At 46.4% G+C, this 14,918-nt stretch overlaps 1 protein-coding gene across 1 annotated transcript in view; it reads right to left on the bottom strand.

The window, feature by feature from the left end:
* pou2f2a (POU class 2 homeobox 2a) overlaps nucleotides 1-1,256 on the bottom strand; it is a 12,919-nt gene extending 11,663 nt beyond the window's left edge. Inside the window, exon 1 of the mRNA XM_056445087.1 lies at nucleotides 1,187-1,256. Within this exon, the coding sequence (XP_056301062.1) occupies nucleotides 1,187-1,241 (55 nt within the window). The 5' untranslated portion in view covers nucleotides 1,242-1,256. The remainder of the gene's footprint in view (nucleotides 1-1,186) is intronic.
* Between the last annotated feature and the right edge of the window lie 13,662 nt (nucleotides 1,257-14,918).

The raw sequence follows: 14,918 nt of genomic DNA, 5'->3' as shown, positions 1-14,918 counted from the left end.
TAACAAGTTTGTTTTGAATTAACTTGTTGTACTATTTACAGTGACTTTGTTTTATTTGCATTGTGATGTGTTCTTGTTGACGTGTCACTCGGGTCAGAACAAACAGCTGTGGGTTGAGACTCCATGGGATCTTTGACCCATGAATATCTTAACAAACGTCTGCATTTTTTCAAGAATCAAATCAGAACATCAAAGACTTTGACTGTTCTGAGCTAATTGACATTTGGAAATGTAATTGTGTAACTGAGTCAGCTGACAGTCCGCTGAGTCCGGTTGGTCAGCCTGAGCACCAACGAGAAGCCAAGCCCGTCCTTTAAAATAAATTATATGTTTTACACATCTTTTAATACTGAGAATGAAAGTATTTTAAAGCATTTCCTCCTTTGATTATCGTTGTTCTCTATTTTTTTTAAACAATTATCTTTGTATCATTCAAAATTAATTGAATTAATTTACACATATTTTAATTTTAATTTGAAATAATTTGAAAGGGGAAAAAACAACAACATGTGTAACATTCCAACATCTCTGTCACACACACACACACACACACATACACACACACACACACACACACACACAGAGAGAGAAAGTTAACCCCAGTGTCAAGGGGCTTTAACCTGAATACAAAAGCAACAATGCTGCAGTGCTAGATAATAAAATAAACAGTTTGATAAAGACACATTTGTTTTAAATCCCCAAATTAAAAAAAATCCCCCTGCCCTGGTTTACCTTTCACGAGACTTTTAGAAAGACTTTTCTACGTTATTTGCCTATATTTATTTTTCCTTTTCCCTTTCATAGCATACACACAGTTTATAACACACACAGAGGCTGTGGGCAGGCGAGGTGTCTGACCTTTCCCTCTGCCTGCAACAGACCCATCCATCCATCCATCATCCCTCCATCATTTCTCTTCATACCACCTCCTCTTGCTCTTTGATGTTCTCTAATTAGCAGAACTTGTTAGACTCAGTGGCATTAATCAACAGCGTGGACACAGTTCTCTTTCTGTCTCTCTCTCTCTCACTCACACACACACACACACACACACACACACACACACACACACACACACACACACACACACACACACACACACACACACACACACACACACACACACACACACACGCAAAGCTTAATTGGTCTTGGTAAATGAAGGCCTGCACAGACAGTCACTCACCTGGCAACCACATACTGAAGAAGTCCTTTGCTGCTATGGCTGCTGTCTTGGTCATGTCTGTGTCTGTGGGAGGACGTGAGTGCACGCTATACGTAAAGAAAAACTCTCTCTCAAACCAAAAAGGAGGAGTGTATTAAATCATCTGGTTGAGAGAATGACTCTCTCTCTCTCTCTAGTCCACACCCCCCAAGCCCCTCCTCCTCCCCACATCCTGCAACACAACAGGAAGTAAGCCTCAAAAGAGTAGGAAGAGAGAGAAATACAAGACAGAAAGAACAAAAAGAGAAAGAAACAAGTGGAACACGCAAGAGGTCAGAGAGTGGGAGAGTGAGTGAGCGAGACGAGCGCGGAGATGAAAAAGAGGGGGATGATGGGTGCCGACGGAAAGTGATGGCGCGGCTGGAAACAGCCGCTCACAGGGAGGGAGGTCGGCCCCGGCAGCAGGAGATGTGAGACATCCTCCTCCTCCTCCTCCAGCCGCCGCAGCTCCTCTCACCCGAGCGGGAGGAAAGGCTCTGTGACTGTAGCGCCGGCCAGCCCGCCACGCTGCGGGCTGCGCACAGCGCTGCGCCACGGGGAGCCACGCAGAGCATCTCTCCATGATGTGGCGTGAAAGTGGAACATTGCACATCCCCTCGATGCCCCGCCCACAAGGAGTACCCGACCAAGAAGCTGCTAAATTAGTGAACATCTGTCATCGGTGAATGATCTCTAGGAAGCAGAGGAGCAGGTTTCAGCAGAAATAATGCATCGATTTTAAAATCCGAGAGTATAAGTGCGGCTCTGCTTGTAGCACGAAGTGACCACAAGGTGGCACTCTTGATCCTCTAATTCTGACGAACAAATAAACTCCATCTCCAGAGGAGCGGACCAGGCCCTGATCCCCCCCCCCCCCCCCCCACCCCTCTCCCTTGGTCCGAGTTCACTAATTCAAAAGCTAACGGCAGCAGAGTTCCCAAGTTTAACCTTATAAATACTTTATGTGGTGATTTACAACAGCCCAATATACTGCTGGAGAGACACTCACACGTGCATGTGGCGCTGAAGGTGCTCTCTGATAAACAGAGGCATCTTTATACTTCTGTCCTAAAATACATACAAATACTGAGATAGGTTTATATATTTACGACCAAGACAATACCAGGACATAAACTTGGGCACATTGCTGTCTTAAAAAAACTGAAATGCACAATGTCTTTGGGTAAATAGCTGGATTTACAGCTGAGTTATTCCATTAATGAGTGGTCGACCAATAGAAAAAGAACTGGTTATTTTGATTTTTAAAATTGATTTTTTGGTCATATTTCTGGCAAAAATGTGCCATAACTTGTGAGGATTTGTTCTGCTTTAATTTAGCATGATGATTGGATAACACAAGGAGTTTTAGATTTCCACCTTAAACTCTGATTCATGACATTTGAAGGCCTCAGACCAATCTTCCGTTGGACCTTCAGCAGCACACGCTCAGACGGCCCAAGGACTGTGACAGACTGCACACTGGAGAGGGGGCGTTACTTTGGGTCAGAGGTCGTCTGGCCAGCCTGGCTTTGGCCGTGACCTTTATTCAAACTCCAATCTATGCTCCTAACAAAGTGTGTGTTTTAGTGTGCGTGTGTGTGTGTGTGTGTGCGCATATTTGTGTTTGAGTGTCTCCAATAGGTGGCTGGTGAATGTAAGTGTGCTCTGAGTGTGTGTGTGTGTGTGTTTTAGTTCATGGCCATGGGGGGCCTTCCTGCCCCAAGGAGGTCTGAGCCTTGGTTACCACGGAGACCAGACCTAGCAACACTCCAGCCTCGCCGCTTAGATGATATTGGGGTGACTGCAAATGGTCTAAATTGAAGACGACATATTAACACTTCACTGAAATAAATTGTGACATTCTTAACTTGGAATATAGATTAAATGTATAACCAGAAATGTATATTTTTGAGTATGAGTGGGTTTTGGTCGCCACTCGAAGTTACGTTCCTCAGATAATAAAAACACCCACCCACACACACACACACACACACACACACACAATCTGATAGTGGTACCCCAGGGAGGAGGATGGGGGGAAGCTGAGGCCTCTAGAGCACCATCAATCACTCCACTGTCTGAGTGAGAGAGGGAGAGGCAGGTACGGAGGGTTGGGGGTTACTGAGAGGGGGGGAAAGGAATAGAATAGAAAAAGAAAGCAAGGAGATGAAGGAGAAGGGAAAAAATGATGGGAATGAAGGTGAGGGATGGAGAGACAGGAATCAAAAGATTGTAGAGATGATGTTAGCTGGGGGTGAGGACGCTGTGTGTGCATAATGGGTCATTGCAGGGACAATTCAGAGGTCTCCAAACCAGTTCAGTATCCCTCTCTGGCTCGGTCCTCCTATATCTAGTGCCGCCTCAGGCCTGGTGCACACATTGCATGGCTCTAATTCATATAATCCATCATATTCCTCTTCTTGAAGAGGGGACACAGGCCGGCTCAGTGATGGACCCACCAAGTCCTATTCACAGTCCGACAGCAAGACTCTATTCTACAAGGTGAGAGATTTAAAATCTAGTCTGGTAGGTGTGTGTGTGTGTGTGTGTGTGTGTGTGTGTGTGTGTGTGTGTGTGTGTGTGTGCAGGTGTCGCCCCATGAGGAAGGAGTAGCAGGATTATAAACAGTAAGTCTAGCAGTGTGGAGACTACAGAGGTTGAGGTTTTGTATGAGAAGCAGCAGGGGCTAAAACACACTTACACTGTTGGCTACCATGGGACATGCGCCATCTCACACCGCCAACACCTTGACAACACCTCTTCCTCTCCTGCTGTAATACCTCTCAATTGCTCCTTTTCCTCTGGCCCCTCTCACGCCATTCCCCTCCTCTCAGTATCATCTCCCATAGGGAGCCCAGCTCGTCTAGACAGACGCGGCTCTCCCACGGCGCTCTTCTTCTTCTTCTTCTTCTTCTTCTTCTTCTTCTTCTTCTTCTTCACGTGGCCTTTACTGCCGACTCGAGGAGCATTGAGGCCACTTTAAACCAAACTGTTCACTCCCGCTGACGCAGCAGGCCGTGGCGACAACAGGCCGTGATATTCCTCCAATTAAAATACAAAACATGTGTGTACTTTACTCATGGCAACCACGGTCGATGTGCTCCTTCAACCCACCCCTCTTTCCCCTCGTTCTTCACCTGCTTTGCCTCCTTTCCTTCACACACACACACACACACACACACACATCATCATCATCATCCCACTCTTTTCTTGCAACCTCCCTCCTTTTCTTCCTCCAATTCAAACTTTCTCCTCCTCCTCCTCCGTCTCTCTTTCTCTCTCAGACCTGCTGGTCAGCAGCAGCTGTGACATCACCGGCCACTGTTCTCGGCTCGGATTGGACACTCGGCCACGTTGCCAGGCAACAGCAGTGAAAGGTCTCAGTGTGAGCGTGTGTGTGCGGCGTTGCGCGTGCGTGTGTTATGTCTGTTTATAGCTACGTGAGTGAAAGGTGTGTGAGCGATTTTCCTCGCCTTGCCCTTTATCTGTGCATGAAGAATGATCAGAACAGATCTACTTCTTTATCTCAGATCAAAGCATGTATATGATTGGGCTGCGGCGCCACTCTCATCCACCACAGAAGAAGAAGGATGTGTGTGCATGGCGTTAATGAAAAAGAAAGATGGTACGAGTGTGCGGGCGTGTCAGTGTCTGCACTTGCGTCGAACCAAATAAATGTGTATGTTCGTGTCGAATACGGGTATATCCGTGTGTGTGTGTGTTGTGTGTGTGTCTAAATGTGTGTGTATGTATGTGTGTAAGCCCCCGGGAGCGGGTGGTTATTGTATCTGACACAGCGGCTCTTTCTCGCGCCTCATATTTCTGGGCCGATCGATTCCTCTGACTCCCGACAAGACAATAATCGCACCTCCCTCTCTCACTCCATCACTACCATTATTACTGACCTCCCCAGGGAAGGAACAGGGTGGAGGGAGAGAGAGAGGGATGAGGAAGGAAGGAAGGATGGAGGGAGGGAGGTTGAGGAATGAGAGGGAGACATAGAGTTGACAAAATGAGCCTATGATGATGAAAAAGCAAAAATGGACAATGTTGAATATGAGGTGGCCTGGAAAAGGGACATCAGCGGGTTAGGAAGGAAAAGAGGGTGAGAGAGGAAGTTATGGATGGAGGGGTGAAGTCCGAGGGAGAGAACAGAAAAGCTATGGATGTGACATCTGTGCGAGGTGATAGAAAGACAAAAAAGAACAAGAGAAAAACGAAAGCATAACAGGAAAGGACGGAGAAGGAGGCCGGAGCAAAGATGAAAAAAAAACAGAGAAAAAACGAGCAATATAGATCACGGCGAGGAAAGAAAGGAGGACACAAGCGAAGGAGCGCAAAGACACAGAGGGCCGAGCGGAGGGACAATAACGGAGAGAATTAGTGGAGGAGAGATGAAGGATTCGCACTATCTTCTTCTAATAAAGGAGAGAATGAGAGACAAGGACCGGGGGAGGAAGAAAGAGGGGGAGGGAGTGGTGAGGGTTAGTCTGAGGTGAAAAAGGCAGAGACAGAAAATTATATAGAGCCATGGCTGTAGCGCTGTGCAGGTCACTGCTCAGAAATATTATTAAATTGACAAGAGTACAATAGTTGATTGGCAGGCTGACTCCTGCACTGCCATTCAGCGGAGAAGAATGGAGACAGGGACTCACACACACACACACGCGCACAGACACACACACACACACGCACACACACACAATGCATGCACATCTGCAGTTTCCCAGAACAATCAACACAGCATGTAGAGACATACACGCGGACACACACACATGCACAAACACACACACGCAAAAACACACACACACTCTTTTGTCTGTTGTGTGTGTGCGTGCGCTTGCCTGCATGAGCCTGTCACTGCTGTGTCTCTATGCTTTGAATCCAGATTACAATTACAGTAATTGACTCTCAATTCAAGGGATTGCTGTTTGACCCCCTCACCTCTCTCTCTCTTTTGCTCGCTCACTCGCTCACCCATCCCCACACATCTTACCTCTTCCTCTCCCCTCCTCCTCCTCATCAATATTCCTCCGCCTCCTCTGTACCTGTATCGCTACATCCATCTTTCTCCGAGTGCAATCCCTCTCCCCCCTTTCCCCTCTCTCCCTTTCTCTACCTTATCCCTATTCTCCCTATTCTCCCCCCTCTGCACACACTCACACACTTTATCCCCAGATATCCTTCCTTCCTGTTGTCCGTCCATCCTACTCCCTGACTGTTTTACTTCTTTCCCCCATCTCACCACAATTCCTGCCACTTTTCCTCCCTCATCTCCCTCTTTCTACCTTTCTCTCAGATAGTTGGGGAAGCAGGGAATATATTGTATACTTTATTCATGCTGTATTTATTATGGAGAGATAGCTGTTCAGCTATACAGTCGGGGGGATATAGTGTGCATTTGGGGAAAAGAAGGTGAAAGAGCAATAGATAAGAAGACGGTGGTCAGGAAAAGGCTTGATAGAGGTGGTGTTGATGGTGATGGTGTGTTGGGGAGGTGGTGGTGAAGCGAGCGAGGGGGAGGAGGAGGGGGGTTAGGAAATTGGTCTGGCTAGCGGAACAGCTTTTCACCTCTCTCTCTCCCTCTCTTTCTCTCTCTCTCCCTCTCTTTCTCTCTCCCTCTCTATATTCTGCTTTGTATTCTGCAGAGATGACAGGGGGAAAGCTTTATTGCTCCGAGTTTGTATCGATCGGGGCCCCTCTGAGGGGGGAAGCCGGGGGACGCGCTGAACAGGCCCTTTCTCAACGACCGCGGCTCCAACAACCAGCCCCCCCTCCCCCCCACCCAGCTGCCCAAGCCTCCCCTCTTTTCCTTCCCACCCGCCTCCTCCTCCTCCTCCTTTCAAACCCTTCCCTTGCTCGCGAGCTCGCTCTGAAATTCAAATTCAAGCCTCTTATTCTCAAAGGTTAGGAGAGGAAGAGCACCAGAAAGCAAGAAAGACAGAGAGATAGAATGAGAGAGAGATGGAGGCGCCTGGCTTCTTCCCCTGACCGGGGCCCTGAATGCAGCCGGGATCTGATAAGAAGAGCCCACAAACACAAGCAATGAAAGAAATAGAAGAAGAAAGAAAATCAAGTTGCCAAGAGGAATACATCAGCCACCTCCTTCACGACCTCATAGCCCTTCCCCTCTCGCTAACTGCCCCCCGTCCTGTCCTCCGCTCTACTGTATTTCCATTTCTTTCCGAGGTGTGAATGATTTTGTTGACAGGTGAAGAATGAGTCGGGTCCGGGGCATGCATAAACCTCTCCGCTACTGTCCTCGTTAGAGGAACACTATAAGCTGCCATCCGTGGGAGACAGACAGAGCCTCGCGGATCACACAGAATGCTCTATTTATCTAATTATCTATTTCAAAGAGTGCAAAATAAAATACTAAATCGCCTCTCACAGCGGCAACAGAGCAGAGTCAAGAATCAAAATAACAAATCACCGCGCTCCAGGCTTACTTCTTCACCTCTTCTGTTTGACAAGCTTTAAATAAAAAGGGGGCAAGACCCGACGTCAAAGCCACAGCCAACTGACCAAACACTTGACTCATACATGGAAGTGACACACACACACACAGCCTATTTATCTGTTAATGGCATGCACAGTGCTGCAGCGAGACGAGGGAGAAGAACAGATTGTCCATCAGGGGGTTACAGGGTTCAAGTCCATGACCAGGGGGCTAGAGGAAGGTTAGGGGGTTGTAGGTTCAACTCCCAAGGGGCGAGGAGTATCCCTGCTGTCTCCCATCCGACCCCAACCCTCCCCCCTAAACCTCCTCCAGGACAATATCACCCCACTGCTTCACCTCCCTCCTTTTCTCCTCTCCATCACGCTGCTGGCCCTTTTAAGCCCTGCTTAGTCTGATCACACACGTGTAAACCTGAGCCTAGCCTCCAGACTCTCTCCATTAGTCTCAGATGTGCACGTGCACGCGCACACGCGGCCCTGCTCATGAACAAACACACACATATAATCGAACAGACAACTCACGGATGGAGAAAGATATTCATAAAACTCAAACACGCTCACATTTCAAACACAGATGCTCTCGCTATCTTCTGTTTCCCCGTCGAACAGCAAGTCTTGTTATTTTTTACCTCCATCATGATGGAAACGGATTCTTTCCTTCTCCAACTCCGTCTCACTGACCCGTCTTGTGGTGAAGACCAAACAGACGCACTGCCGCGGCTACGTATAGCTGCAGATGTCAGTGGATATGAGAGATTTGTGTAAACATTAGACACATATACTGTTTGTATATTGTTATTGATATTGCTTGTGTGGTTTACGTGCAGCAGCAGATTGAGTTCAGTGATACAGTATACTTCAGAGACTTCTGCTGGATGCTCCATGTCTGATTCATAGAAGAATACCACCACACACACACACATATGCACACACGCGCACACACACACACACACACACACACATGTGCTCACGCACAATAACCTGCAGGCCTGTAACCTGTCTTGTTGGCTGGATGGGTGCATGCATTATTAAACACGCAGGATTTCGTATTTAGAAACAGAATATGAATGCTGCACTGGATCCAACTGTGGAGATGTGCTCCTTCACTCCAGTCTTCACTCTTTTTCTTAAACTCTTTAACTTATCACACTGAATATTCACTTATCATCTCATTCTGTTTCTCCATATTGTAATTCTCCCCCTGAGGTTTCTCCTGTTTTTTTCTGTTCTGGCGGAGGCAGCAAGATTTTTGGGAGAAGTTGTAATGTTGTCATTCAAGTGGACTAAAAGAAGACTAGACTTCTGCACCTCCTCAAATGAAAAGAGACTATTGGCTGTCCTACAAATGCAGATACACAGACACGTCCCTTCAGATACACAGAGCCCGATTCAATGGTGGAAAATCCTGCAGGAAAAGTTCCTATTCCAACATTGGCAACAACTGCAAAGCATCCCCAAAACAGAACTGACTTCAAAATGAGTCTTTTCAGGAGTCTGACAATAAATGTAATAAAACAATATCAATATCAGTAAAGTGTATCAGAGAAAGAGAGGAAATGTTTAACCTAATCCAAGAGTATCCTCTCAAAGGCCTTTACAGGCCCACAAGTTAACAAGATGCTGATTCTCTCTAGAATTGCCACTCTCAGCATCAAGATCACAGCCACTATAATGTTTGAAATAAATGACAAGTACTCGAACAGGCCACTGCAGGAAGCTTAGGAAAGAGAGAGCTGCAGGTGGAGGGTTGTATTTTAAAATTCTAGCATTTTCTTTGCCTTTTCCAGAAAACTGCCTACCCCGGCTTTACAGATGTGCTTAGTGGAGGTTTTCTTTATCCGAATCAAGGGTCGAAGGATAGAAGATGTCCGATGTTATTGCGAGGGTGGCGATTTTAATAAAGCTCCCTGAGACTAATTTCAGATTTTAGGAAATATAAATAAAAGGAGGAAATGGATCAATTTAAATATGGATTGGAGCTTTCTACTGGTTTGTTTCTGCTTTGACATCACAAATGAGAGGTCATATTTTGAAAATGAGAGGTCACGGGTTAGACGATGAATGTACAAAGTCAAGACTCACAGTCGTCGTAGGAAGCTGCCGTAACCCGGTGAAAACAGCTGGATCCCACTGATGAACCAAAAGGCCCACCCACAGGGAGCGGTCGAATGGCAACTAAACCACAACCTGAGCACTGTGTGTGTTTTCATCCGTAAGGCGGGCGGGCGGGCCCTGGCTCTCACGGTAATCGATGAACGAGGGAGGAAAGGGAGGTAGCGGGCGAGGCAGGGATGTGTGTGGGGAAGGGCGGGTGGGAGAAAATCGGTAAAGAAAGCAGGTTATCTCCCGTGATTAGGGGAGGGGGGAATCCCTGTCTGGAGGTGGAGGAGGGCGGGGTGGGTGAGGAGGGGTGAGGGAAGACCGGGGTTCATTGATAAAAAGGGAGAGAGAGAGAGAGGGAGAGGAGAGAAGGGGAGACGATGTTTGGCATCGAGAGAGAGCAGACAATTATCTGTATTGATTAGAGCGGCCCAGTACTGTGAAGACTGAGAAAACTATGACTGGATCAATAGAGAGAGAGAGGGAGAGGGGGAGAGAGAGAGGGAGTTAGCGAATAGACAGACCAATAGAGAGAAACAAACGACAGGGATAAAAGATACATATAATGTCAAACATTAAGAGACAGAAACATAGTTTATGGTGCAAAGCGAAGTCAAAGAGCCAAGGTGGCATAATAGGAGGGGAGTTGGGGGGAGACAGCGAGAGTCAATGAAAGCACAAGGAGATACATTACATCGTTGATGTCATTACTCTTTATCATTGATTTGTCAGCACGACCACAAAGTTCATTCAACAAGCCCACCAGAGCCCTCCCATCACCACAGCACACGGCCGAGCAGAAAGAGAGAGGGAGGGAGGCTGGAAAAGACAGAAAGACTTTAACTAAATACACTCGGCTGCTGGATCACACGGAACGGACTGCGGTCCGCGGACAGCACCACGAAGTGCACGGCACAGGAAACGGAGATTGTTTCCTCATCTTGGGTCCGATTCATAAAAGATGTTTTACCAATGATGTTACAGCGCAAATAAAATATATACATCATTTAATATATCGGCGACATCCCTGATGAAGATACTTTAGTTACAGTATCACCAACCAAAATGTTAATAATGTTACTGTAACTGGCTTTGAGCGCTGATCTCAGAACTTGATTTAGTTTTTTTGCAATGAGGCTTAATTGCACAGTCAGAGGCCAACTCTGAGCCACATGTTTACATAACGCCTACCGTAAATATGTAAAAATAAATAACACAGGAGTGTTAAGAAGCTATTAGCTGGGCAGTGCAGTTGTTGCATGTTGTCCTGAGGGTTCTGCCAGCAACAAAAAGTCAAATCTGGTATTTATTAAGAGAACTGGGTACTGTGTCCAAACTAGTGGCCAACTTATTCCAAACAGTTTGTGTCATTTAACCTCCAATACAGATCATATCATCATTTCACATTTTTGGTGTACTCATTTTTGTTTTTTTTCTTGATTTATTATACTTGCATTGTAAAACATGTACATTTGAATATTGAATTTGAGAGCGAGAAGTGAAGAGAGACAGACTTTAGGGGGGGAGCATGTGTCGGAGGGGGAGCTGTGGTACATATCAGGAGGGAGGTGGTGCTCAGGTAGGAGGCCGTGCTGCGGGGCCTCTTTTTGTCCGGAACAAAAACCAAAATGGTGGAATGGGGGTGGAACAAAGGGTACATGGAGGGAAACAGGAGAATGACAACCTGCGCTGAGTAAACACATCCTGCTGACACACACACACACACACACACACAAAAACACATTAATCCCTAATCAGACCCCATTGAGCGTGTGGGCAGGTAACCACTCACTACACTTCCGGTTGCAACTTACGTTTCACAGGGAATCCTTGGTTCCATTACCCAGGCAACACACACACACACACACACACACACACACACACACACCGGGGGACCGCATCTGTCATTCCTTAATTTATTGAACATTACGAGATGATAGAATTCAGCCTCTCTTCATATTTATTGACACTGAAGAGGAATGCATTGTCAGAAAAGGTTTATACAAAAGAAAACAAATAGATGAAAAAACATAAACTCTGAATGGGGGCCGGGCTGGATATTGAGGAAACCTTTCGTAAGGGCAGAGAATGTCAGGTTTGACAAATGACCTTTTAAACATGGAGCAGATGTAGAGAGTCATGCACACTGTGGAAAGAGGACAGCTCCACTGTCTGTCTTTTAACAGCAAGTGAAAAGATGAGCGTCACTGATAAAAATAAAACACATTACGACAAGTTTAAATCAAAATCTGGAACAAACCGAAGTGATCCCTAAATCAAAAGTGAATTTTATTTTACCGGGTAGAAGGTGAAAAAAGCCGTTTCGGATGTGTAATAAAGCAACGGAAGAAGGAACAAAAAGAGAAGGGGAAAGTGCACAAAAGCGTTGGAGATAAAAACATAAAAGATAGTTAAAAAAAAGAGAGAAAAAAACATAAAGTTAAAAAAAAAGAAAACACGTGACAAAGACAGAGAGGAAGGGGGAACAGGACATGAATTACAGGTGTGGAGTTATGCATGCATGACATCACTGGACCCCTCCTCCAGCCCAAGGGAATGGGCACCTTGGAAACGGTCGCTAAGGGAACAGAGTACAGAGAGAGAGAGAGGGAGAGAGAGAGGAGGGATGGACAAGATGGAATAAAACAAGCGGTAAATAACAAAAAAAATCTCATCTAGCACTGAATTCTACCAAAGTCACGTGATCAGAAAAAAAAAGTTAATTCCCTCACAAACCATCCGAATGTCCCATTAAGCAAATTGGCCACCTACGCTCAGAACCAGCTCCATCACAACTAACGCCTGCATTGTCCTCCTCCCCCATATACTGTGACCTTTCATCCATTCCAGTCATTTAGAGAGGGGAGATTTAGTGCAGCGGCGGTGCGGCGTGATGGTCAAACATGGCACATGATAGAGAGGCGGACACGGCCTCTGGTCCACGGTTTAACACATGGAGAACTATTGATGGAAAAACATGTTGATGGACAAAGAGAAGCTCGGACAGCGAAATGTTGGCTGTTAATGTATATGGGTGCTTGGAGGTCATTTCAACCAAGCAGATAGAAGCTCTGTAAGTGGACTGATAAACTGTAGTTAGCACACAACACCCACTTTGGTCTTTTGAGGCGTCGGGGTAATGAACACACAAGGCCGAGCCCACAGGAAAGAACCTTTGTGGCGTTCTGACCTCAGCAAACTCTCCACATCCCTGCAGACGAAGCCGTGTCCACCCAGCCGCTGAGCGGATGCACTTTGTCTGCCTCTCTTTTGATCGGTAAAAAAATCGGCTTCCCGACTTTCCCGATCAACATTTCTGCATACGATCGCCACATGAAATGACTCCGGCCACAACAAAAACTAAATATATTTTGCACCGCCACAGAGTTTCAGAGTTTATGCACACCTACATCCCGCATGCAGTGTGATCGCAAGGCATGCAGCATCATATACATATCAAAGGCTCAGATGTGGTGTGTAATATAGATTTCTTATGTATGCATAATACCAGTGATCAATATCGACTGCTGAATAAAACATGCAGCTGGCTTTTGACGGGCCGATTTGAAATGGAGATGCTATGCTAATACCAAAGGCTTCCCTGAGATTGGCCCTGAACCCTCCTCATACCAGAAGTTCACATTTAGATGCTCTCACCTGCACTCTCCATAATGCATGAGCTGCCTGAATATATATCACCCCCTGCACAGCTCTCTCTCTCACTCTCACACACTCTCTCACACACACACACACACACACACACACACACACACACACACACACACACACACACACATCTACATGCACAACGATGCAGGGACACACTAGTGTGTGCACAATAACTGGCTTATATGCACAACATAGCCACGGACAGTCAGACATCTAAATGGTGACACACACACAACACACACACACACAAAGGCATGCAGTCCACCACAGCTGCAAACAAAACAACCTGAAGATGGTGAGACTCTGAATGCGTACATGCACAAAAGACAGAAATACAGCAAGAAAAACCCTTTTTGGCCTAAGAATAAAAGATGAAATAGGTCCAAACAACCGTTGCTGTGCTTTTAAAGTCGTGTGTGGCACCCTTACACCTATTCTAGTTACTGACAGAATTGTGCAGACATAAGAACAACATAACTCTTTAAAAAGCTGTGATTGCTTTGGTACATGATGCAGCCACATACAGTAGACGCAGAGAAATGCCGACTGTTTTCCTTCTTTGATCAAGTGCTGTGAGACACACACTCACACACACACACACACACACACACAGACAGACACACTCCTCCTTAATCACAACACGGGTAAGCCATCCTGAACTTCTGGGCTTAGAGCAGCAGGAAACAGGGTCAGGGTTGCAGAACACTCAGTGTGAACCGGTCAGAAGTTTGTGTATGCGTGTGTGTGTGTGTGTGTGTGTGTGTGTGTGTGTGTGAGGCTGCTGGTTGTTTGTGAGAGACCGTGTCAGTGGTGTTTGCTGGCTGCCAATTAACAAACACACAGTTTCTGAAAGGTAGAGTATGCCGAAGCGAGGGATGAGGAATGGAAAGTTAGAGAAGTAGAGACGGTGGAGCAGTGGATGTGACAGCAGGGAGCAGCACCGCTGTGCAGATACTGTTTTACTTTGCATTACATTCTTATGATGGCCAGCAGTAAATATGCATTTATAGTGTAGAATGTCTATTTTAGAAGACAACTGAATGTACTTAGTGCTTCCATCTCTCTATCTCTCTAACCCTGCTGGTCTTTAACCTTGGCCTCTGGTGCTTCTGCCCAACGCAATAAAGTCACCCCTCCTCCCCTTTACGTCTCCCTCCCTCTCTCTCTCTCTCTCTTCCTCCCTCTCCCTCCCTCTCTCTCTTTTCGTCCTCCTCCTCTCTGTCTCTCTCTGTCCCCCCGGCACCACTGTTGTCCACTGTTCCACTCATTCATAGTAAACACTATTGATTTTCAGCAGGGAAAATAAAAAAAGGCCATGAATTTTAATGCCCCTATCTGTCCCCTTCTCCATCTCTTCCTACCCCCCCCCCCCCTCCCTTCCCTTCACCCCCTCCACCTCAGCCCCTTCTTTCCTGAGGGGAGGATAAAGAGATGGGGATCATATATGTGTGTGTGTGTGTGTGTGTGTGTGCGTGTGTGTGTGTGC

This window comes from Pseudoliparis swirei, chromosome 22 (genome assembly GCF_029220125.1).
Source record: "Pseudoliparis swirei isolate HS2019 ecotype Mariana Trench chromosome 22, NWPU_hadal_v1, whole genome shotgun sequence".
Lineage (NCBI taxonomy): Eukaryota > Metazoa > Chordata > Actinopteri > Perciformes > Liparidae > Pseudoliparis > Pseudoliparis swirei.
This window is presented reverse-complemented; position numbering and strand designations above follow the sequence as displayed.